The following is a 25,708-nucleotide window of genomic DNA, read 5'->3' on the forward strand; positions in this document are numbered from 1 at the left end:
CCCTCCCTTGCTCAGCTGTGATGCTGTGCCTGATGCCCCCAGGACAGAGTTGGCCCTCCTGGCTACTATGGCACTGCTGGCTGATAATCAACTTGCCATCAATCAGGACTTTTCTGTGGCTCTGCTTTCCAGCCTCACATTCCCCAGTCCGTGCCTACAATCCAGGCTCACCCCATCCTAGGTGCAGGATCCTGCTGTCACACACAAGACAAAGTAAATGCCCCATACTAGATTTGGATACTGGGGTTCATTGAATAACCTCCAGGACCAGACCTTTCACCCTCCTTGGCTGTGATCAGCTCCTGCCCCAGCACTATGTCCCTTGGGTCTGTGCTTCCCAGCAGGGAGGTCACTCCTGGCCCAGGAAGGGCAGGCATGAAGATATGCTGGTTCCCACTGTGCTGCTTCTCACAGTTGCCTATTCCAATCACCACTGGCCAAGATCCCATGTCTGATCTGCAGGATATATTCCCTCCCACCGCATCCACACACAGCCTGCTGTCATTCACACTGTAAGCTGATTCCATCTGTGGCAGATGCTTATACAAGGGAGTGTCCTGAGGCAAGAGATTCTTGCTTCTCTCCAAATGCAAACACCACCATGCCCTCACCCTGCTTCCCTTTCATGCATAATTAATTATATGGTCCGTTAAAAACCTTGTTTGAGCAGTCCCTTAACAACATTAATTGTTCTGCTAAAGCAGAAATGCAAAAAATTGTCCCTGAACAGCCCACTGTCACCCACCCTATCCCCTGAGAGCACCAAAACCTTAAACCAGGTTGCTCTGAGGGCAGAGTGAAGTAGGCAGCCTGTGGTTCTGGACCTGCCAAGAGCCAGGTGGAATGGGACAGAAATGTGCTGGCCCAGAGTGAGCTGTTTCTGCAGTGAACAGCAGACCTCATTCTCTGCACAATGGACACATCATAGGTGCTGCAGCTCTTGCTTTTTTCTCAAGTTTTCACAGCCAGCAGAGGTGAAGAGGGTGCTCCTGGAAATTACCTGGGCACTGTGGAAGCTGCTGGAGAATGTCAGGTCAACAACATCTGATGAGGCAGCACAGAGAACCCAAGCCTGAGTTGAAGGTCTGAGACAGCTGAAGCAGCAAGGAAAAGCTGTAGGGACTTGGTGACAAGATTTGGAAAGAAGAGACATGGAAATAAAATGCCAGTAACAGGTATGTGAGAGTATATGGATGAGAAAGGCCTGTGGGGGTCTGGGTGGTTTGGATGGATATTAATGCATCTCTCAGGGGTGAAAATTGTAGTCCTACTGCCCCTAAAGCATTTGTTTGCAATGTGTGCATAAACCATGCATCTGCTGTGTTAGGCTGAGGCTAGAAGAAAGGTGCTGCAGCTACCTCATCTGCTGCAGGGCAGGGCCCTGGAGGCATATTCAAACAGGACTTTTGGGGAGATGTGTGCAGCTTGTGTGAGAGAGAAGGATGCAGTGGTACATAAATCAGAAATAATTCCAAAGAAGAGGTGAGGCTATTGTCATTTGAGAGCTGGCCACTGGTTAGTAGGAGTATCTTCAGGGAGAAGAGTCTGAAACAGAAATCATACATGTGCCTTATAAAATAGAAGAAAAGGGCCAGAAGTTCCACAACAAGAGAGAAAAATATGAGTATTTGGAATTTCCATAAAATTTAGGCCTAAGCCTGGGCAGGTGTAGGCAGTAGAAGGTCTTAGTATTAGCAACTCAGTTCTAGTGGCTCCAGTTTCTCACAAAATACCATTTTGACAACTCGCCTTCCGTTTTTAAACCTTGTCTTTCACAGATACCAGCTCTGAATGGGCTTGAGGGTGGCTATTCAACCCAGCTGATGAAGGGTTACTGTGCTGAAAGCCTGTGTTTCCAACTTAAGACTCGAGTCTTACTTCCTATGGCCTCCTATTTTCAAAGGGTCAGTCTAACACAATCCTAAATTAACTCACCAGCCAACAGAGTATGAAATCGGACATGACCGATCGATCCTTGAGCATTGATTCAAAGCAAAACTAATGGAATGTAAAGAAAATGTAAGACTCTATTGTACTGTAAAGGCTGCCTATTTAACCATTTTACAAAATAAAACTTCATTTTGGAGCTGGGTGGAGGTGTAAAGTTTGAAGAACTGGCTGAAACAAGGCATAGGGACTTTACAAACTGCTTCCATACAGATTAAGCCTTGAGGGAATGGCTTTGTTAGATGCCACTGACTAAAATAATTGCATTATAATTTTGGCTAGAGGCACCATCCTATCATCTGATGATTTTTAAACCGTGCATGAATAGTTTAGACAGAGCAATCTTGGCATCCAGCTACATAGAACTGAGAAGCCCGTGCAGTGGACCACGTCTATGCTTTGGCTCTTGGGGAAAAGAAAAAAAAGAAAAAAAAAGGAGATGTCCTAGGACTGTGCAAGAGGGGTCTCTGAGAAATAACAACAATCACTTCTGCATGCTCCTCCTGCAGTGCTCTAAGAGATTAACCAAGGGCTTTCTCCTAAGGTAAGTGGCAGAAAAATAATTCTTCCTAGGGCAGTATGGAGCAGACAGGTGAAGACTTGAAGCAATGCAAATTAAATCCACGGTTATTTGCATCTTAGCATTTAACTTCTGACAAGAAATTTAACATTAATGCTGTTTTTTCATACCTCAACTGATGAAAACCTGGCACGAATGTAACATAGAAGTGATTTTAATAGTGGTGAACGACAAGATGATTTTTAAAGAAGTAACAAAATCAAAAAATAAAGGAACTTCCTCCAAGAGAAATGGTGGATTTCCATCCGGTTCTAACTGACTACATGCATGAATTTTAATTGTTTGAAATAACCATATAAAATTACTTGGGGAGACACAAAGTTGGATGGTATAATGAGAAATGTCTCAGGTGTGTACTTTCTATATATTCTGGTATATTTCTAGTCTACAATGTTAGCAGTATCGAATAGGCTATACTAGTAGAATTTCTAGCCTACTAGTAAACTGGAAATAATGATATCATTGATATTTAAGATTACTGTCTTAGAGTAAATTGGAATTACTATGTTACACAGAACTCAAAACCAGGGAAGGGGAAAAAAATGAAAAAATTAGAAGCACATTGCTATGACAAAGTTGTGAAGTAGTTTGGCCCAATTTCTTAGAAATGCTGGCTTTTGTGGCTTTAAAATAACTTCTGTATTTTATACACAGTATTTACTGTGTCATTATTTATACTGCAGTTCTATCAGTGTAGAACTGAGGGGAAGTGTCCTGGTATCAAAGGCTCACTTAAAGGATGAATTATACCATTCCTACAATTACATTACTTTCCTCTGTTGGCTTTTAGGATGCAAAGGTGAGGATAGAGTTGTTTACTGGTAGATGCAACTTAAGAAACTCTGTAGAGCCAGAGTCTTTGTACATCTTTGTACACCTCCCTTGCCTGAAATAGTTACATCCACTTTCTGTTCCAGAACAGACAATGACAGTTTCTACTGCTAGATAATTTCATTTTTGGGATTAAAACATATTTATTCCTGAATTTACATTGTAGCATCACACCTAGGGTTGGGGTTTTTTGCTGAGTCAATTAATTTCAATGGGGGTTCACCCATTTGCAGGGCAGCAAATATACCTAAAGATCCTTTGCTTAACTGTTGCATTATTGCTGACTTTCTGTTTTCCTCATGTGTCTCATTGCAATGGTATGCGTGGGAGGGAAGGAGTGGAGAAACAAGATATTCTGGGTGCATAACAACACCTAAGAAATTTCTTGGCTAGATATGTTTCCTTAGCCAGTTCCACGTGTGAAAATTCAAATTTGCAGACAAAAAACAGTCCCAGAAACATAATAATAAAATCTGTAGGATGCCTATGCTGAGAATTACTTCACTGCTGGTTACAACTGAAAGTTTTGACTTGCAGCATGGGTAAATACGGCCTTGAAGCAAAACCGAACTGCCTGGGATCATGTCATGAACCAAGCCATATTAATAATTATGATATCACCCAGCTACGTTGTCATTTAGATATATACAAGATTGTGGGCACATCAACCAGCCCAAAAGCTGTTGTTTTTTGTTTTTTTGGGGTTTTTTTTGTTTGTTTGTTTCTGGTTGTTTTTGTTTTTAAAAACACAGCCTAGAAATTGCACTTTAGTAAAGGTTGTGGTTTAGTTGAATTTGGGATGTTTTGAAAGTATTGTAGCATAAAAAATTTCAAGTGTAAACCCTAAGATAGATATGGTCCCAGTTGCTTTCAATAATTTGTTGCCATATTACAACAAACTAAATATGCAGTTGATTCACAAATAAACAATCAAATATCTTATATTTCAATTCCCCACACTACCCAAAGCTCCAAAGCTTCAAAAGAAGCAGCTTGTAAATCAAGCAGAACATAGACCAATTTGCCTGTGAATCAGACAGTTTCTGGGATAGAGGTAGTTAAAAAGATTTTCACACACTCACTGTTTAAAACCTCCACATCATATGTTACAATTTATAATTAAGATGCAGTAAAACTTGATGCATAAAAATAAAGGTATTAACCCTAGGAGCACTTAGGTTATTGATATTATCCTAGAACTGAGACTGCAAATATACTGCTATGTGTAAATCATCTACGTATTTGTAGTTTTAGGAAGCCAAGAGAGAAACTCATAAATTGTTACCTGGGTAGTTGGGAAAATATTGGATGGATGGCTCTAAAATTGCTCCTACCTTGAGGTAAAAAAAAATAAAACTTTTTTTTAAGTTATAGGACACTTCTCAAAACTTTGTCCAACAAATTAAAGCCAAGAACTTTATCTATTATGGAAAAACTATGGCAAATATGGAGTCAGTGTGGAATGGACTGGGCGTAGAATAAAACCGTAGTTGGCAAAGGATTTGCAAGGTGGGAAAAAAGTTGTCTTCATTTCTAGTGGGAAGAAAACAATATAAAACTATGGGCAGTTATGAAGTACTGTGGTTAACAGCTGAAATCAATCTCTCTTGATTTTAAAATAATGTCACATTTGCATCTTTGATGAGTAATCATGAAGTTTGAATTAATTTAAAGACAGTAAGTAGAAAATAATGATGAACTTCTAAGAGCTCTCCAGTTACCAGAAGAATGTATCTGAAACACATTTATTAAAATTAAAAAAAAAAAAAACAGAAGCAAACAAACAACAGTGATAAAGGTAAAAATTGCCATTCCTAAAAGAAACCCATCATGGAAAAATAACTTTTTTAAAAAACTTTTTTCATTTTTTACCTTTTTGTTTTTTTCCCCTCAGAGATGAACTTCTGACCATGGGGGACTGGAATTTGTTGGGCAGCATCCTTGAAGAAGTGCACATCCACTCCACCATAGTTGGCAAAATCTGGCTCACAATCCTGTTCATATTCCGGATGCTGGTGCTGGGAGTGGCTGCTGAAGATGTCTGGGATGATGAGCAGTCCGAGTTCATCTGCAACACAGAGCAGCCTGGCTGCAACAACATCTGTTACGACAAAGCCTTCCCCATCTCTTTGATCAGATACTGGGTTCTGCAGATCATATTTGTCTCCTCCCCATCCCTAGTGTACATGGGCCATGCGCTCTACAGGCTGAGGGCGCTGGAGAAGGAGCGACAGAACAGGAAAGCCCAGCTGCGGGCTCAGCTCGAGGACCTGGAGCCCATGCTCGAGGAGCACAGGAGGGTGGAGAGGGAACTGCGTAAGCTGGAGGAGCAGAAGAAAGTGCACAAGGCACCCCTGAGAGGGTCCCTGCTGCGCACCTATGTCTTGCATATCCTGACCCGCTCCGTGGTCGAAGTGGGCTTTATGATAGGTCAGTATCTTTTATACGGGTTTCACATGTCTCCCCTTTACAAATGCACTCGGCCCCCTTGCCCTAACACGGTGGATTGTTTTGTGTCCCGACCCACAGAGAAGACCATCTTTATGGTTTTCATGAACAGCATCGCCGCAGTCTCCCTCCTCCTCAACATCCTGGAAATCGCCCACCTGGGCATCAAGAAGATCCAGAAGAGCCTGTGCGGGCAGCCGCAGTGGCCGGCGGGCCCCTGCGAGGAGGAGCCCAGCCTGTACAACTCCAAGAAGAGCTCGGTGGTGCCGCCGCCGCCCCGCCTGGCCAGCAACGCGTCCCCGCCGCGCCCCGCGCCCGCGCCGCTCCCGCCGCCCGGCCCCGCCGGCCCCGCGGCCCCGCCGGCCCGGCAGCACCGCGGGCAGCTCCGGGGCACGCCGCCGCCGCGCCGCCGGCACCACGGACAGCACCAGCCGCCCTCCTCCAGCAGCGAGGAGGCTCCGCGGGTCGCCCCGGCGGGCGGCGGGGAGGGCGCGGCGGGGGCGGCCGCCTCACGCTGGGCGCCCCGCAGGCACAGCCGCGCCAGCGCCTGCCGGGATCTGGACGAGGAGCGCGGCGACTCCCCGGACAGCGGGCACTGCCCGGGCACCCGCAAGTCCAGCTTCCTCTCCCGCGTCCTCACCGGGAGCCGGGCGGGCAGCGACAGCGAGAGCACCGCGTCCCGCGGCGGCTCCGGGCCCGGCCTCGGCTCCGGCTCCGGCTCCGGCTCGGAGGGGAAGCGCCGTGAGGAGGGCGCGCCCAGCCCGCCGCCCGCCGCCTCGGGACGCCGCGTGTCCATGGCAAGTAGCGCCCGGGACAGCCCTTGGGAGGGGGGCGGCGGGGGGCCCCGGCAGCCGGTGCCGGCCCTGGGGAGGAGGGGGCGAGCCAGGGCGCTGAGCGGCCCGGGCAGCGCTGCCAGCGCCGCCCCAGAGCCCCGCGGCCTCCCGGACAGCGCCAAGCTCCCGAACGCCCGGCCTCCTCCTGCCGTGAGAGCAGCAGCGCCAGGGAATTACTGAGTCCGGAGGAGCCCTAAGCCACCGAATCCCAGCTGCTTTATACTCATTCCATCATCCAAGCAACTCGACGAGGATTGTCCCAGGGAAAACTTCTTCAGCTCCAGCCACTGTAAGAAAGAGAAGCCTTGAATGCATTGAGTTCAATGACACAACTTCTCTCAGTTTCAGGTTTGTCCCATAGGTGACCTCCAAGTGGAATAGTTGTTCAATGAATAAATCAAAATATCTACATGTGAAAACCCCCATCAAATAATTGCAATGCCAGAGTCAATGACTACAGAATTCCTTTTTCAGCAGCTCTTCTTTTTCTTTTGCCACATGCTCTAGGCTTACAGTCACAATGTTGATAAGATATAGTGCTTGCATTCAAGAATCAACGAGGCTTTCTTAAAAGTGATTTGAATTCTGTTTGCCTCAGATCACAGGTTTTGTTCTTTGAGAGCATAGAGGCTCCTTTACAATAGCTTGCAGTAGCAAGCCCATAAATACCTTTTTATAGGGCATGTAATAAACAAGATTTCTTCACACAATGCTCAAAGTCAGAGATTCTGTTCAGTTTTTTTTCCTCACTCTTCCTAAACACCCCTCCTTTTTTCCTATATACAAAACAAACAAACCAACTAATTTCAAATCTTTTGTGGTAAGAAACTCAAGTGTTTCTTGTTGCATTACTTATCCAAAAATTGTTTGTGAGTTCCAGTTTTCATGGGGCTGCAGTTCCTACAGTAAGCCAGTCAGCATAAACCATGCTAAATTGTCACTTAGGTGCAATTTAACCACTTTCCACTTCAATCTTTCTAATACAGGGAGAGAACCTAGAGCCTGATCTGCTGATCTGCTGGGTTTTGATACTCAGATAGAAGGCTCTTTTAAAAGCTGAAGTGCCAAAAGTTTTTCAAAGCAAGACAGAATTTCAGTAGCACTCTGTTGAGAACTCACAGAAGTTGCTTGGCAGCTTTTCCTATGTAATGACAATGATTCTGCCTTCCATGGGAGATCTTCAGAGAAATATAGTCAGTTTGCAAAACAATGTCATTACTCTTGAAAGTAATACTCTTCCAGCATGCTGTCTTTGGAGATCATTATATACAGGACTTGTGCTAGCAGTTTAAATGTGACTGATGTAGGTATGCTACCTGGTGCTTCCTGCTTACAGCATGCAGTACATGTTCTTTGCAATACAACTGAGGCAAAGTTTAGGCAAATGCACTTTATTCTGGCACTGCTGCAGCATTTTTATGAATACTGATTTCAATACATAAATATGCTGGTGCATCACAAATTTGTTGAACCTGGGCATTAAAACTTGAATACTCTTCCAGTCTGTATTCCTCAGTTCCTATATTTAACTATTTAAAGGCACGTATAATTAGCTCAAGATCTATTGAACATATTTTTAAATAAGTACTTAAAAGTAATTATGATAAAAAATTCTAAATTAATCACAGAAACATTACCTACTGCCATCACTCATTAACAGTGATTTGCAACAGTAATGTAGAGAAAGCACAGACACTTTTTAATATAACAGTGAATCCACATGCACAGACATATTCTAAACAGCCAAAATACAGTCTGTTCTAACCTGGATCTTACTAATCTAAGCTGGGAGCAGAATTGATTCTGTTCTTCAATTTTCTTTGATAACTTTCCCGAACTATAATCTTTAGTTCCATACTGGTCCAAGTTTTTTTCTTTTTCCCCTCATCCACACCATTCTGCCAGAATTTGTCTGTAGCATTCTCTAAATTAGGTTCAGTGAGAGAGGAGTATCACCTCAACATTGAAAATATCACTTTCTACAGCTCAATAATCATTCTAGCAATCTCCAACCAAATACATACCCTGTGCTAAGACAGCAAGACAGCTGCAGCTGCCCACAAACGCCATAGTTTTCTTCCTGGCTGGAAGAAAACCTCAAAGTCACACAAAATCCATCCATCTGATGCTGCAGGAGTCTTCAGACAAGTCAGCTGCACTCTATGAGCTGTGGCATTGAAAGCACTGAGGAAGTTCAATGGTACAGTTTATGGATGCTTGACCTTCAACCAGTGATGAGCTTTTTTCTGACCAGTATTATCCACACCATTTCCATGCCAAAACTGAATCTTTAACAAGTAAATAATAATCATTAGGGAAAAAGAAATGTTTTAAAAGTTACCTCTCATTATATATTGCACTCTCTGGATCTAACTACAAAGACCAGGTGGTGGATTGGCTGGGTCATATAATAGGATTTTTTTTCATAAGTACAAAACTGCATCTCTCAAAGAGAATAGGAATTTTGTCTTAGGACTTCCTCTTTGGAGGAAAGGTTACTTTGGAGCCTCAGGAGAGGATGCATTTAATTCTTTACCGAAAGCCCCTATGAAACAGTGCAGTAGGAAATTGAATACGAAATGTGTATTTGGCTATCAGGATTCCTCAACTTTTCCAGACATCAGCTCAAACCAGACTAGCTCTATATATAAAAAAGAAGAAATGCCCTTCCCATTGGTAGTATTTATACAGACCAACCATATTTGGCCACAATGAAAACTAGAAGGCTATTCAAAACTTCCTTATCTGGAATTGGTGGAGATGAAAAGCCATTTCGTCATTTCACATCCTACTGCAGCATAAACCCTTGACAAAATATTTACATTGCAACTGTTTACTTTTACACCCAAACCTCTCACTCTTCATGTTCTGTTCCATTTCTTCCACATGGCATTATCCAAAATTAATTATTCAGACCAGGAAGCTGAAGTGAGAGAGACAGAAAACCTTAAAAACTTATTTGACTGAAGATTCATTGGGGAAAAAAAACAAAACTTTTTTTGAGCTACTGCTGGTCAAGCTTTATGTTTATTAGATTCTGAAGACAGACCACAAAAACTGAAGCTTCAAGCACATAGCAAAGAAAAGGTGGAGAATCAATGCATGACAGGACGGTTGTTTCTAACTGATTTTATTCCACCTAAACACAATGACGAGCACTGCTGACTATACAGATGAGCTAATCTTGATATATGTTGATATATTCATATGTTATGAAAATCTACACAGACAGGGAAATCCAGCAACTGTATACAGCTGAAACCAGACTATCTGCAAGTCTCCAAAACTTTGGTCCTGAGGACCACAGTCAGCATGCTTTGAAGTGACAGAAAACAATTTGTTCACTGACAACTGTCTCCAAGCTAATAATTTCCAAGGCTCACTTAGAGGATACATCTTAGAGAATAAACAGTATTATTTTATCTTCTAAGAGATATTGTGGGTACACAAGTAGTTCTGCCCAAAGATTTGCATCTCTCATTTTAATTTTTATTTAAGGAGATATAGACCTATGGAGCAAGAGGAAATCTTCTACATGGTCCCAGGCTGCCAGACCCTGTTAGGTGAAGCAAGCCTTAAATGGCATCTTTTCACACACAGCTGAGTGAAAAGAGCTTCACTGAATTTAGTATACCCTTAATCATAGCTGACAGCCAGGAGGTGGATCCACAAAGGTGTGTAGGAATTATGCTGATGTCAATAGGACTCTGCACATGAATGATATGAGGAAAAAAACCTCATAATTTGCACCAGTGAGGGTCTTGACTGGTGGATAATACATGCTTAAGCCTGATAAGATTAATAGACTGATGCAGTCAAAGATCAGTATATAAGGAATACAGATACGACTTGTGCTCTCTTGAAAACAGGGAGGGCCAGGAATAAGCCCAGAATAGGCACCTGGCTCTTGGAGCCTTGCACTGAGGGGTATACTCTGCATGCAAGACTGTGTCAAGCCATTAGGATCATCAAATAACTCTCTTCCTTTCTCTGGGGGCATGGAAATCAGATATGAGCACTTCAAACGAACAACTGGAGAAGATGGCAGCTTTAATTCCAAAGGCACCATTTGCCAGAATCAAGCAGTCTTCCCAGTCATTTTCTGCAAAGCAGGGAATGATTGCAGAATGATCAGAAAGCTCAGCTGAGATGACCACAGCCTGACGTTCCATTTTCCAATGTCTTCCTAATTCAATAGCAGAATGCAAGCATTTCTACAAAAGCTGGAGGCTGTCTGATATTTCATTGCTAGCTGCCTTTGAAGTCTTTGCTAGCCAATCCATTGCTAAAGCAGAGGATTCCAGTTCCATGCAACCTGAGCAGGATGTCCGGCATCAGTTCTTTTTGGTTTTTATCTATTTGATAGTTTTTTTAAAGAATTCTGTGGTGTGCTCTAAAACCTAGGTGTTTTTATTTGGTTAACTGGGATTGGGATTTACACTAGACTGGCTACTCTCTTCACAAAAGTACCAACTTTAAGATGACTTGGAACTAATTATCTTATTTGTAACCAATGCCTAAACCTATTAAGAGAACTACTGAGCTTGTGCTCTTGCTAGAGTACCCAAGGGCATTCCAAGAAGATGGAGGGCTTGACATTATCTAATGTTTGTGTTTCTTCATGAAGCCAAGATAAGTTCCTAAATCAAAAAAACAAAACAGGAAATCGTTAGAAGATGTACAATGATCTTAGCAACCAAAATTACTAGATCAAGATTTTCATAAAGAATTAGGCATTTTAGGCACTCTAGATTTTTGTTTTTTAAAAAGTGCTGCATCTTCCCCATCCTCTCCTCCAGAGAGCTGTGTGCTTTCACAGTGTTATTTTTCTAAATCTGTGGTTTTGGCTATGAAGTAACCAATGTATCTTTAAAATAAAGGCTCCCTTCTTATGGTGAATGAAGGCAATAAAATTGACAATGAAGCAGGTGGCGACACTGATACTCTCAGATTGCATAATTAGTCTGAGAAAGGGCTGCTGATTTTATTCTTTTGCAGAAAACAACATCTTTGGGGCTGAAATCCTGGTTCTGTCAAAGTTGTGAAAATTTTACAATTCACTAGGTTTGGTTTCCCTCATTGCACTGCTCTTTGATTTCTCCATGCTGTTCAATTTTTTCCTGCTTCTCAATTCTCCATTCAGCTTTGAGCCTCTTACCCATTGGGAAAACACTCCATAGTGAGCAGGATAGGGAAGAGAAAGCTGCTGTTCAGCATGAATGCTTGCCATCTTCTTCAGAACAGGGCATGTTTACTCAACCTTTCAACAACGTGTGAGGAATAAAAACCCACTCATTTAACTAGCTGCTCACCTGCTCTTGCTTCTGGGACTGCAACAGCTTGATAAGAGTGAATGTATGTTGAAATAACGAACCTGGATAACCACAGAGGAATTATTTATACAGCCGAGCTCCCCCAGGAAAATCTACAGGTGGGGTAAGGGACTGGCAAAACCCTGTGTTCCTCCAGGATTTTTGAGTCCTTAAAGGTGTTCACATTTACACCTGCTGGGAACTACTGCCGGTTTTGTAGTTTTTCAGTGTAAACACCTCTTTAAAAAAAATAAATAAATCCCACAGTACTTTTCTTTTATTCTGCCCTGGAGCACTGAGAAGAAAGTTGTGGTGATGACAGCAAATGTACCAATTATCCTGCAAAAGCCACTTGGCCACCCAAAGGTAGCTGTTCACCAGTTGCACAAGCACAGATAAACTTTGGGTGTCAGCAGCAGTTGAACTCTAATTAACCCCTCTGAGGATTTGTGCAGCAACAGACAAATAACCTGGATTTTAGAAAGTGGAACTTATTTAATTAAGTCCATCTTTTTAAAGTTTTGGAGATCTCAAAAATATAAAACCCCTTACTTGGTACAGGAAGAACTATTAGGGGTGGGTTCACTGGTTTCAAACAAGTTACTAAATCACAGAATTATAGAATCAGAATGGCTTGGGTTTAAAAGGACCTTAAAGATCATCTAGTTCCAACCCCCACACCTACAGGCAGGGACACCTTCCACTAGACCACATTGCTTGAAGCCCCATCCAATCTGGCCTTGAACACTTTGAGGGATGGTGCATCCACAACTGCTCAGGGCAGCCTGTTCCAGTGCCTCATCACCCTCACAGTAAAGAATTTCTTCCTAATACGGAATCTATTCTCTTTCAGTTTAAAACCATTACCCTTTGCTCTATCACTACATGCCCTTGCTAATAGTCCCTCTGCAGCTTTACTGTAAGCCCTCTTTAGGACTAGAAGGTGCTAAAAGGTCTCCCTGAAGCCTTCTCTTCTCCAGGCTGAACAATCCTAACTCAGTCTGTCTTCATAGGACAGGTGTCCCAACCCCTCTGACCATCCTCATGGCCTTCCTCTGGACTTGCTTCAGCAGGTCCATGACATTCTTATACTGGGGTCCCAGAGCTGGATGCAACACTCCAGGTGAGGTCTCAGAGGAGTCAAGGAGAATAACCTCCCTCAACCTGCTGGTCACATCAATGTATTAATGTATTTATTTTGGTTTAAAATCAGTGTTTTCCCTCTTCCCACCCTCCTCTTAGCATTGAACAAAGCCCAACAAGGTAAGTATGTTGTCAGCTAAACACTAGATTCCCTTAACTATGTGTGTGCTGGGGTTAATTCCTATGATAGCATTTCTTTTTCTCCTTTAAGCCAATTCAGTTTTGTACTTTCTCTTATTATCTTTCAGAGCATGCTCCTAGAACTATCATCCATTATGAAAAAGTAAGCACATTCTAAGGAGAAGAAATAAACTAAGGGACTGAGCACAAACTGCCTTCAGCAGAGAGATGAAAAGCAGATTTTCTGTCGTTATGTTCCCCTTTCCCACTGCTATAATGCTAAATTGATAATACAGTTTAAAAAAGCAAACACTTTATTCCTCCATTTCATGCCAATCCCAGCTGTACTGTACTCTGACTGCTGGTGTTAATGGGTAGCTTGCTTCACGACTCAAGATTTCTCTCATGTAGACTGAGCTGGATCTTGTCAGTGTGTGCTGCCACTGCAGATAGAGCCTTCTGTCTTTGGGGAGTGTTTTGGGATGTACAACTTGTGCATGCTAGTGGTGTTCATATCAGAAGCCAGCCTGATCCACAGAACTTCAAGGTAGTGTAAGACCCAAGGCACGAACAAGAAAGGAATAGTTTGATTTGAAAGTAACCTGGAAGGCTACGTGACGTCTATCTCTTCAGCAGCTGATGAATAAAAAGACAGAAGAAACACTCATGGCATCTGAAAGGACAGAAAATTAACGAGAGAAAAATACAGCTGAAGAATATCTGCTGCTTGTCTGCCTGTGCTAATGCAATCCTCAAACTCTGATAGACTTTCCATGCTAATGTAGCCTCCTCATAGCTAATGCTTTTGGATTTAAATTTGAAACTAAGATATATCAGACAATTTAAGTGCAAAACATCTATCCTTTCCAGTTTGCTGTATGAGATCACATCATAGTGATGAAGATCTTATTTGCTTCACAATCTCATTCATTCATACAGAAGAACCAAAAGATAAGCAAAGCCAAAAAGAGCTCATTTCAGTTTGCTAGTACAGCCTAGCTCAGGAGGGTTGGCTTTCTGGGTTGTATGCAGGCCAAGGAAGCAGCCCAAGAAAGCAGCTCTTCCACTGGTGTACCACTGGAAAATAAAGCACCTTATTCTGACTGTCCCTGATCCTGTTTCTGGCCACATCAAGCTGCTTTTATTTGTCAAGCTTATCACAGTTCACATTTGCTATCACCTCAGAGGGGAGCAATGCTTGGAACAAGTTTGTTTGCTATGCATCTTTCCCTAAGCATAAAAATCTTCCATGACTTGACAACTCTAAGGCAAGGCTAACAGAAATCAGGACTGCAAGAAAATAACTCAAGCATAAAGATTATAGTGTTTTGGTTTTGTTTAAGAGCATGATTTACATTCATATTCTGCCTCACTAGAAACTCATTGAAAATTTACCTGTGCATTCGTTCAGTATTTTAAGGCAAAAAACCCAAAAAACAACAATAACAACTTGAAATGCTGGCCATTAAATGCCAGCAACAACAGAGGGATGGAGAAACAGCTTTGCTAATGTACTTGATCTACTCCCAGGCTGTGTAGACATGGTGAAGGCAACATCTTCTGACAGATGTGATGAGGTGGGAAGCCTTCCTCATATATTCTCAACAGGAAGATTTGGAAAATTGAGTAATGAAACTGGAAAGTAACACTTGGTTTTCTTCCATGAGAATTTTGATTGAAACATAGCAGGAAATTTTCACTGCTGCAAATGGAGGAGAATGCAGCTTGCATCTCTAAGGTTGGTGACCAAGGAAATACCTGCAGAGTTCCATCTAGTGACAAAAAAGCCTGGGGACCTCCCTCTAGCAGCCTGCCCTCTTCCCCACTCCACAGAGTATCATCCCAGCAAGTGTGTGGGCCAGGGTAGGACAACTGGTCACGCCATTCCACCCTCCCTGGGTCTCCTCCTGCCAAGCTGCTGACACCAGGACAGAGGTGGTTGATGTGGGGCTCCCACAGCACAAACACCTCCCCGCTAGACCCCATGTCCTGCTTACGGTAAATAGCATCTAACGCTGTCGTAATTTCTTCTTTCCTGCTAATGTTCCATGGCACGAGTTTCCTCCTTCAGAAGGGAATATACAGAGATTTTTCAGCTAAATTTTGTTTCTACAGAAACCTCTCTCAGTTTCTTTCAGGTTTTCCTTAAAGGGGAAACAAACCCCGGCCTCTTCCCTTACCCTCCAACAAGTACGCCGGCGCTTTAGAAGAGCAAAACAAAGACTGAGCAGAATTGCCTTAAGTCACGCACTAGGGGAATGGCTATAGATACAGCTTATTTGATCTTCCAAAAAAACCTTATTTCATGTTTGCAACGGAACACCCTGGGCTGTTCCTGCAGATCAAAGGCAACTGGATCCCTGGATCAAAGACTGCTAGTGAATTAGCAGTGGGACCACGTGAGCAGAAGCCTCTTCATCAGTCCAGAGATTCACCTGGCAGTAACAACTGCGTCCAACCCACCTCCCGTATCTCACCTAAAACTGCATGTTAACCAAGCCCTGCAACATTGATTTCAGAGTCGAGACGATTTACAATACATAATGATATGTCTTTATTTCATCAACAGAAATGGTGTCTAGACAAAATTCAGTTAACACTAGCAATTCAAATGAATGAAAAGGGTTGGGTGGTTTTTTTTCATTTTTGTTTTTTTGCACAATACTGTATTTACAATGAGTAAATGACATTTTAAATTCATTAGTTCATAGCAATGCTTTCTTCCAAAAAGGTAAAAATTCTTAGTAACAGAGAGTAAGCATCAACAGCCACCTCATTTATTTATACAATAAAAATCACAAGAAACCACAGTCACCTAGAAAAAAAAAATAAAGACAAGCTTAAGAACTAGTACAATAAAATGATGCATTGAATTAAGTTACATTAATCGCATAGAATTTGTGTAAAAAGTATGTAGAAAAAACACCTGATGTAACCTGTTACAGTCATTGACCAGTTATGAGAGGTACAGAGGGTTATACAGGTAGATATGTGTGAAAACTGTCCATACTGTTTGACCTGGGGAGGAAGAGAAGAGGGGTTGCACCCCCTTGCATACACTGATAAAACCCTGTTTTGAATATGGCCTCTGAAGTTTGTAAGGCATATATAAGAGGTGCACTTGTAACCAACTGGTTCTGGAACAAATTCTTAGGGCATCCTCACCCTTGAAATCAAAGGTGATGCTTGCAACTTGGAGTAAACAACCACGCACCGAATATCACCAAAGTGTTTAGTATCATTCCTGCTGGTCTGAGGGATCCAGAGAGCTTCAGGCAGAGCAAACGCAGCAGCGAGAACAGGACTGAAACCGTGCACGATTCTCTCGGGCACATCACAGATGCAGGGTGCCACCAGCCTGGGCAGGGGGTGCCAGCCACAGCCCCCAGCACGGGGCAGCTGCTCCCTCCTCTGCCCTGCCCACATCCCAGAGCGTGGGCTCCTCTGGCTGCAGGCATGAGCCCACTGGGAACTGCAGCTCCTGCCTGGCTCCCCCCACAACAGGGGGGGTCGTTCGGGTTCCTAGCCTGGGACCATCTCTGCTTCTAAGCAATCAATGAGATCAAACACTGCCAGTTCCCATTTCTATTTTGGGATGCTAGTTTCTTTCTGCATGCCCTTAATTAGCCAAAAGGGACAACAGTGGCACTGCATGAACCACATAGTGACTTTCACTTATACCAAGGGCTCTGCCCACAGTCACTTAAGTTTGCACAAGAACAGGAGTCATCTAACTGGCTTTTTAGCAGTCGTTTGGGGTAATAAGCTTATAAAAAGATATTTTTAGCATTCCTTCCTGCCAAAAAGTGATTTTGTTTGCAAAAATGGCAATATTATCCAAGTAATACCTTAAAATGCTTATCAATAATTGACTTCGATATAAATAATATCTATCTTGGTGGAGTGTAGGAAAATACTGTACACTTAGTCTTTGCCAGTAATGCCATTAAAATTTTGAGAGTAAAGGGAATATTATTCTACAGACCACCAACAATAGATCTTTTAAATATACACACAGTATTTGAACATATGCATATACACATATATTATATTCTACAGCATCAGACCTGATGCCTGAGTCATAAAATACTCCAGGGAGTATTATAAATATACATATATGTATTATAAACAGGAAAATACACAAACACACACTCTGACTAGAATTACAGATGTATGTATACATACATACATACATGTATTTTATATATGGATGCAAAATTAACTTGGACTGTGTTGGCAGAGACAAAATTGAAACAAAGTCAAAATCTGTTGAGAAAATTTTTAACAGGAAAGAGAGCAGAAATTCTTTATGTTAATAGTTTGAGTTTCACCTCACTTCTGATAAAAATAAAACTGCTCCATACTTAGCAGATCCCCTCCTTATGCAAAGCCGTTGCTCATACTGAGCTAAAACTTCTCAAGGCAGCCCTAAAATAGAGACTTTTAAAATGCTGTAGCCATGAGCTACAACATTCACCCAGAGACACCTTCAAAAGCATCTCAGATCAGGGAAAAAAAAAAAAAGGTGGAAGCAGCACTCCTTGTTGCAATGGTAGAGGATGTGAAGTGGAGCAAAATGTGAGCCTGTGGAAGCCTGGCAAATGTCCACTTCATCTCACTGCAAAATTCACTGAGGGTCTCCTATTCTGCGAACGCATCCCTCGCTTGCTCTTCACCACCACAGCAGTGGATTACAAGACACTGTGAGGATGTGATGTTGATTCTGGAATTGCAATGCTTCACCATGCCTTCTCCTAGTGGATCAGTTTTCATTTTATAACAGGATTATAGTGATTCCAGCATGCAGATTTGTTTTATTTACTAGGCAATCATGAAGTCACATATTAAAAAAATTAACTATATATCTAGGCATTTTAACTTCTATTTAAGCACTCTTTAGGATACAGACATGATGAAGTGTGGCACTCCAGATTAACAACCACAGTATCAGAATTAATCATTTCTCTGGCAGGAGTTAATCCACTTAGCAAAGTTATGTATCTCATTCCCACTCTCCTTTTTAAAGAGAAGTAGCAGTTAGCATACTAATCACTGTGGCTTGCTTTTGCAGCACATTTTACTTCCTTGGGAAAAAAATAATACAGGGATTAGATCCAAAAATATAGTGCATCTTAAAAGCAGCATATACCCTTAGAAAGACATTTAATAAATTACTTGTACAATATATAAAATAATAGTCTTATACTGCAGCATCAAACTCTTGACGCCTGAGTCACCACGTTAAGAAGTCAGTGATATAAATACTGGGATCTCCTGATAACACAGCCAACATTTTTGCTTTTGTTTTGCTTGTTTTCTGTTTTGTTTTCACTCTTTTCTTTTTTTTAATTTATTTTTTCACTACCTTTTTGTTCCAGAATCAGCTTGCAATGAGCTTTGTGTTCAAGGCACCCCCAGAGAACGCAGAGAAACAAACACATTTTATAGTGTAGTACTCACCTGACAAAGCATAACAAGCCTAAATGAAATGAGGTTTATGAGGTTTCCTGGCAATACAAGTATAGCAATAGCAGAGGAAAAGGAGGACTAGATACAGACTGGACAAAGCTCCAGGGACTCACATGTCCACGGGAGCAGAGCAGTGCTCAGCAGGGAGATGGGGTCTCACCGTGCCATTCTCAAGCAACGCCCAGCAGGAGAGATGCTGCATGTATCCTCTTTGACAAATGCAAAGAGATTCTTAAGATCACAGTGACCACTGGCCAAAGTCTTAGAATTCTGCAGTCAGATTTTTTTTTTTTTGCTCTTTCCAATGGTATTTTGTGGTCATTTGGTTTGACCTCGTGAGACAAGAATGGTTGGGTATGTAAACTGACGTCCAGGTCTGAAACTAATTCTCCCAGTATCTTCCTTTAATGTTAGCCCAGTAACTGCTTTGAAAGCCACATGGTTCAAAATAGCAAAAAAACTTCAAAACAAAATAGAAACAAAAAACAACCACCACCACCACCACCAAAAAAACCCCACTGAAAAACCATGATACATGTAAATATAGGAAGCAATGACACAAAATCAGCCACTTCTAATGGGAAAGAATGAAATCAAACATCCAGAAAAGCTTGCAGGGGAGGGAAAGAGAGAGACGAGAGAAAGGTTGAGGAAGAGACACTTATTTGAGCAGTGGTTTTACATATCAGTTCCCAAGGTAGAGGAAATCAAGAGACCCAGCACCAGTATGAGGCCAGGTCAAACCTAAGAGCTGCAGCGCAATGGGTTGTGTGGGTGGGTTTTTTAAACCGTTGGAATGAGGTCAAGAGTACCAGTTGCACATGAGTTGTTAGTAGAGTAAATCTTCATGTCAGGAAGCAAGTTAAAACTTGGTTTTATACTCATAAAACATTCTATCTATTCATATATATAGGAGGTCACTTAAAAATAAAAAAGGCAACAGAAAAACATCTTTAAAATACTGTGTCAGTTGACCCTTCCCTCCCGCTCGCCCCCAACCCCCCACCCCAAGTAGCTATGACTCTATAATGTGATTCACATTTAGTTTTAAATTCTAGCTTTCACCATGGTCTCATAGAAACAAAACTTCTCTGCGAAGCACAGAACTGCTTTGCAACGTCAACAAATTAAAAGGAAAATCAAATCCCACCCCCCCTCCCCGCCAAAGAGCTTCTCAGTGAAGTTACCTGCAAAGGATGGTTGGGAGGGGGTTCAGATATTTCTAGGTTAAGCTCTTTTAAAAAGAAAGGACAACTCCTCCCCCTTTTTCAACCGTGTGAACTAGGAGTTTATGGCATTTGTATATTTTTGAACATATAAAGGTAAGGATTTTGTACAGTAATGATTAATACTTAAACATAAATATTCTCCTACATTATATACTAGTTTTTCTTTGTACATGCGGGGAAAAAAAAGTATTTTCAACAAACATGGCACATGCTATATGCATTTCCTCCTCAGTAGCTTGGCTACAATTACAATAGTTTGCATGAGGAGGATAAAAGCAAGACTTTGTGGCGAGTGGGCGACAGTCCATGAGCACAGTCTGAAGATGGAAGAAAGTGGAGAGAGGGAGCTGATTCCTCCTCCAGGGTTCAAGATACTGATCTACTTGAGTGCCTCAAAAAACCACCAGCGCACACCTCTAGTGTAAACGTTAGCACAGAAGACCACATTATCACTTAGTGCTTCTGAGAAGCTGCTTCCCCACCCTTTTTTTTTTTTTTTTTTTTTTAAACAGGTGTGAACAGCTGGTCATTTTTTTTTCAGCGAGAACAAACAATATCAGCCAATAAAGCACATGACAGTTGTCGTCGATAAAGCCACACAACCTGGCACACGTAGGGCAAAGAACCACAAAATAAAAACTCAGTACACTTAGAATAGTAATAATTATCAAAAAAGCATTAGGAGGTTTTTCTTCTGTCTACACTGTACATACAGATGTTATGCTTGGAAAGCTGCTGTCTCACACAGTCATAACATGAGTCAACATTAAGATACAAGTCCAATACAGTTACAACTAAGCCAATTCACTGAGTAGTCTCCTTTGAGACAGCGCTCTTTTAGCTGCAGTTTGTGCTGAGGGCAATGCTGCAGGATGAGAGGATCCTGGAAAGCAACATTTTGATGGGTAAGTGACCAAATCGGGTGTTGGAAAACGTATGTTTTGCTCTTAGAGGATACAGTGCTAGCTGGACTTCCGTAAGGAAGCCAAAGTCAACAACTAGGGGTGTGATCCTGCAACCCTGCCTACCTAGGCAGGGTCACTGACTTCACCAGACCCACCTCTGCAACTTGGGTCTGGTGGGGAGAACAGGTAACGTCTGAGGAAAGCTGAGGTCAGGCTCTGGGGACTAGCCGGAGCAGCAGTTGCTTCCATGAGTAAAGGATGCAGAGTGGGGCTGGAGAAAAAGCCCCCAAGTATATTGACGTGATCTCTGTTTGCTTTACTTCGTGGAACATTTGATGAATTGATCCAGTTGTCAAATACACTTTTCTCTAAAGAGTGAAATATACTTTCCCCTATAAGACTCCAAAAGCATCATTAACAGCACTTAAACTTGGTTTGTGAAACAGAAAGAAGTCTAAATATAAAAATAATTCAAGCAGATTCTCTTTACAAATTGTATAGTGAATTCAGTATTTGGCAAGACCGTTTTTACTACATAATGAGCTCCTGAGTGTTTGTCTATTAGATAAAAATTTTCTATTTCCTTTAAGCCATAAAGCAAAGAAAACCATATACTCAAGTTATTCTGAAGTCATGACTTCATTTATGAAAAGAGGTTTGACCAGAAACTCAGTGCAAGTGGCAAAGTTGACCATTACTGTACAGTATCTGCAAGAAAATAAAATAACTCCACATTGCCCAAGAGGCACAGAATGGCTGTGCCAAAAAAATTGTCTATAATAAAATCTCAAATAAGTTTCCGACATTAAAGTTTTATAAATAAGTACAAATTGAATGCTATTGCTGAACTGCGAACTGAGGAAAAAATTATCGTGTAACAAGTTACCAAACTAGTTCTAGCATCAAAGACAAAAAGGAATGTTGGAACTTGTTTGTACAATAGAAATGAAAGCTTCCAGTTTGTAGGATGAGAAAAATTGAGGCATGCAGGGACTCTTGCATATGGATATATATATTTTATATATATTATATATAATATGTACAGTTTAGCTATAAAACTTTGATGTGTAAAGAAGCTGTCTTCAATGAAAAATTGAACATTCAGAGGAAATTCCTGAGTTAGGGTTTTGTGACATGGGCCACTGAGAAAAAAGCTGCGGTTGGGTCCTCAGAGGTGTTATGTCCATCCCTGTTAAGATTGAAATCAACATACAAAAACAGACAGTGTTGCCACTGCTTCGTTCCCTGCCTGAGCAAGGGATAGCACCATTGTGAAGAGAACTCCTGCTTGTAGAGAGGAGGGAATACTTAAAAACAGTATTGCTGCTAAGACCACTGTAGTGTGCACCAAATACGTTCTTCTAGACAACAAATGAACACTGCCACTGGCTGACTGAAGAACACCTGACCAGGTGTAAGGTTAAGGTTACGAGTCACTAGGTGTAATCTTTCCTAGGCTGTTCATCTGTTGTACATTTATCAGTCATTTCCTGACAGAAGTCTACCGTGACCGTTTGGCTGCTCTGCTCTGGTGGGAGCTCTCTCTCGGGGTAAGTACCTGCGTCAGCTCCATCCAATCCCGCGCCCGCCGAACAATTCTCCGAGATGTTGTTGGGCAGCCAGGACGCTCCCAGCTGCACTGAGCCTTGCTCTGAGCAGCACTGCATGCTCTCCCCGACGCACTGGGAGGTCACCAGGCTCTGCTCCACTCCAGCTGGGGCGGGGCTGATGGTGGTGACCGGCTGTAGATCCATGGGTCTGAGAACGGGGCAGTATCGGTGGAGAGCTTGGATCTGTTCCGGGCTCTGCATGTCTCTACACACTTCTTGCGAAAGACACGAGAAGTTGTCTAACAGCTCTCCCATGCTTGCTTTCAGCTGGTTCCTTTCTGAGAGCAATTTCTCTTTTTCACACACCTGAAAAATAAAGAAGGTGCCTTAGGCTGAGGAAGGGGCATCCACTGCCTGCTCACTTTGGGCACTGTATGCAGCAGCACCCAAGAACACCAACATGTCACACCTGTTTTCATATGGCCAGAGGAAAAGCCAGAAAGACATCAAGTGTTTGACCACCACAGTCTGTGTGGACAGCAGTTTGGGAAACATCTGGAGAAAAACATTTGAACTGGAAGAGGACAGAATCTCACGTAGTTCCCACAGAACTGCTCCCTTTATAAACTAAGGCTGCCTGACAGATGGTACAAAAGAACACTGAACAAAACATTTTGAGGGAGACATGCCATTTCCCATCTAATCAGCAAGAAAATGGGTTAATTCCTGAGGTGAGGGTAAGCTGCTGATGTTTGGTTCAGCCTTGAACTGTCAGGTTGGCTGCTTAGGCTGGGTGCACCTCCTGGAGCTCTGTTACCACTGAGAGTGGTGAGTTTATTCAGAAGAGAGGATCTAAGTGCTCTGTGGTCTGCACCATGGCTCGTTTTCTTATGTTCTGGTGCTTAATGGTTTGGGCTTGATCTAATACAGATATTTTTATGAACCCAGCCTAGGGTTTTGCCTCTAAAAAACGGGTGTTGACACAGTGTAGACTGACTGGGATGGTCCTGCATCTCCTTCTGTCTCAGGCAGGTGGGCATACAGCTCGAGAGAGTAGATGAGATTCTGTAGAGTACCAGAACTATTTCCAGAGCTGAGCTGGCCCCAAAAGCAGCGCAGCCACGTATCTCACCTAGTAACACTGCTAAACCCAAGATGTCTCAGCATCTGAGGTGTGAAAGCTCCACAACTCAGATAATCCAAACATGGGTGGTTGTTGACAGCTGATAGTATTGCCCTGGGTCCAGAGCTCACACTGGAAGCATACAGCTGTGTGTATGCGAAAGAGAGCAGTGCACATGAAAAGAACTAACTGCTAAAATATTGATAAATCTATCAAGAAAGCATAAAAATAATAAAAAAATAAACAGATGCTCAAGTACATCTTGAGATGATGAATTATGGAGGAGAATATGCTGCGAGTTTGCAGGGAAAAAAGGGAATGTGAGTGGGTAGATGAATGAGTGAAAGCAGGCAAAAAAAAATTACCTATCAAACTCTGAGGATACAAGCATTTCACTCACTGTCTGCTGTGAAACCATCTGTGTCAGGAAGATGGGCGACTTAAAGTAAGTAACTACAGGGGGAAAAGGGGTCTTTCATAAAAAAACACTCAGCCAAATGAAAAACCCTTAAACCACAGCACCACTATGTCTTTCATAAGAATGGAAACTGCTGATCACAGAGAGGACAGAAGACAATAAATGGATTTCCAGTGGTCATGTGTTGTGTGTTTATTCTTTTCTCTGTCCCTGTCTTCCAGCTCAGGGGGCTGGATACCCAGAGAACAACTGTTCTTACTATTGAGTAAGACTGAGGCAAAGAAGGCATTAAGTACCTCAGCCTTTTCCTCTTTCTTTGTTTCTATGTTTTTCCTACATTCAATAAAGTATGAAGATTCTTCTTGACCTTCCTTTTGTTGCTTGTCTGTTTCTAAAACATTTTTGTTGTCATTTACAGCAGTAGCCAGGTTAAGTTCTAGTGGGATTTTACCCTTCTAATTTTCTCCCTGCATAACTTCATTATATCCTTGTAGTCCTCCTGAGTTGCTGCCCCTTCTTCCAAAGATAATAAACTCATTTTTAACTTGAGTTCCAGCCAAAACTCTGTTCAGCCAGGCTGGTCTTCTCCAGTGTCTCACATTTTGGCACATGGGATCAGCCTGCTCTTGTGCCTGAAAGATTTACTTCTTGAAGAATGTCCAGCTTTCCTGGACTCCTCGGCCCTTCAGTACTGCCTCACAAGGGATTTTTCTCAACCAGTCTCCCAAACAGGCCAAAGTCTGCATTCTGAGAGTCCAAGGTGGCAGTTCTGCTGCTCCTCCAACCGCCAAAAACTCCATCATTTTGTGAATACGGTGCCCAACAAGGCATCCAGCCATCACTTCACCCACCAGCCCCTCACTGTTTGCAAACAGGTCCAATGGGAGGCCTTCCCTACTTGGCTCACTCACTGCATATTGCCACATATTCAAGTCCCCTTTGCTAAATAGAAACATCAACTTTTTTTGGGAAGAATCCTGCACCTCAAATAGTTTTTCATTCCTCAAATTGAGCAGGAATCAAGCCCACAGGGCCACTCATATGCCTTTCATTCATTCCCCTGAGATGCGTGTTTGTGCTGAGGAGAGGACTTGGAAGCTTTCTTTTGTCTGTCTACATTTTACTATATCAGACAATAACAGCAATGTCACAGGATTGCATTAAATCAATTAACTCAACTAATTTTCAAGTGAAAGGCTACAGGCTGAATCACCCCTTGCTGCTAGTCCAGCCCTCAGAGTGCTGCTCCTGAGGCTCTAGAGAGTGAGAAACAGGAACTCCTCCCCATCACCAGCTCAGTGCAGAGGGACAGGCATGTGCAGCTAAGACTGGACCTGCTTCCTCTGACAGCCTGACGAGGATCCATCCACTCTTTCACTGTGCAGAACCTCTGACTCACCCTGTACACACTCAGCATTACACTCAGTGCAGGAAGCAGTTGCTCACTATTTTGTTTATCTTTGTTGTGTTGTTTGTTTTGCATCAGTGGAGCACTACTTTGAACAATGTTTTGATTTTGGTTTTTTTTCCCCCAGGGCTTCAGCAGCACAGCATCTGAAGGCTTCACAAGCCTTGGTGATTGAAGGCTCCCAGCCAGCTTGTGAGGTCAGTGCCACCTCCCTGTTACAGACGGGAAGCAGACAGGCACAGGCAGTGAGTAACCCAAAGTCACGCAGCTTTCTGCCATTTGTGAGGTGATGGCAACTCAGCTTCTTCCAACAAATCCCTGCCTCTTTCACACTATGTTTCCTACAGCTTGAGCAGAGAACAAAGCAAATGAAACACAACAAACCTCACCTG

General features: G+C 42.5%; 2 protein-coding genes across 4 annotated transcripts in view; one reads left to right on the forward strand and one right to left on the reverse strand.

Annotated features, from left to right (window-relative positions):
• Positions 1–5,268: 5,268 nt before the first annotated feature.
• Positions 5,269–6,819, forward strand: GJA10 (gap junction protein alpha 10). Its single transcript, XM_056486952.1, has 2 exons — positions 5,269–6,101; positions 6,255–6,819. Exons 1-2 carry the CDS (start codon positions 5,269–5,271, stop codon positions 6,817–6,819), a joined length of 1,398 nt encoding a protein of 465 aa, XP_056342927.1.
• An 8,925-nt stretch (positions 6,820–15,744) lies between these two features.
• Positions 15,745–25,708, reverse strand: part of BACH2 (BTB domain and CNC homolog 2) — a 142,931-nt gene continuing 132,967 nt past the window's right edge. For all 3 annotated transcript variants that reach the window (XM_056487904.1, XM_056487903.1, XM_056487905.1), the window contains one exon: positions 15,745–22,733. In XM_056487904.1, coding sequence (XP_056343879.1) covers positions 22,254–22,733 — 480 coding nt within the window. In that variant the 3' untranslated portion in view covers positions 15,745–22,253. The remainder of the gene's footprint in view (positions 22,734–25,708) is intronic.

This window comes from Oenanthe melanoleuca, chromosome 3, assembly GCF_029582105.1.
Source record: "Oenanthe melanoleuca isolate GR-GAL-2019-014 chromosome 3, OMel1.0, whole genome shotgun sequence".
NCBI lineage: Eukaryota > Metazoa > Chordata > Aves > Passeriformes > Muscicapidae > Oenanthe > Oenanthe melanoleuca.

Excerpts from the sequence above, each read along its gene's own strand:
- GJA10 (XM_056486952.1), top strand. The coding sequence starts at position 5,269 with ATGGGGGACTGGAATTTGTTGGGCAGCATCCTTGAAGAAGTGCACATC. Across the intron at positions 6,102-6,254 it reads CCCCGCCTGGCCAGCAACGC|CGAGGAGGCTCCGCGGGTCG; the intron begins GTCCCCGCCGCG and ends CTCCTCCAGCAG.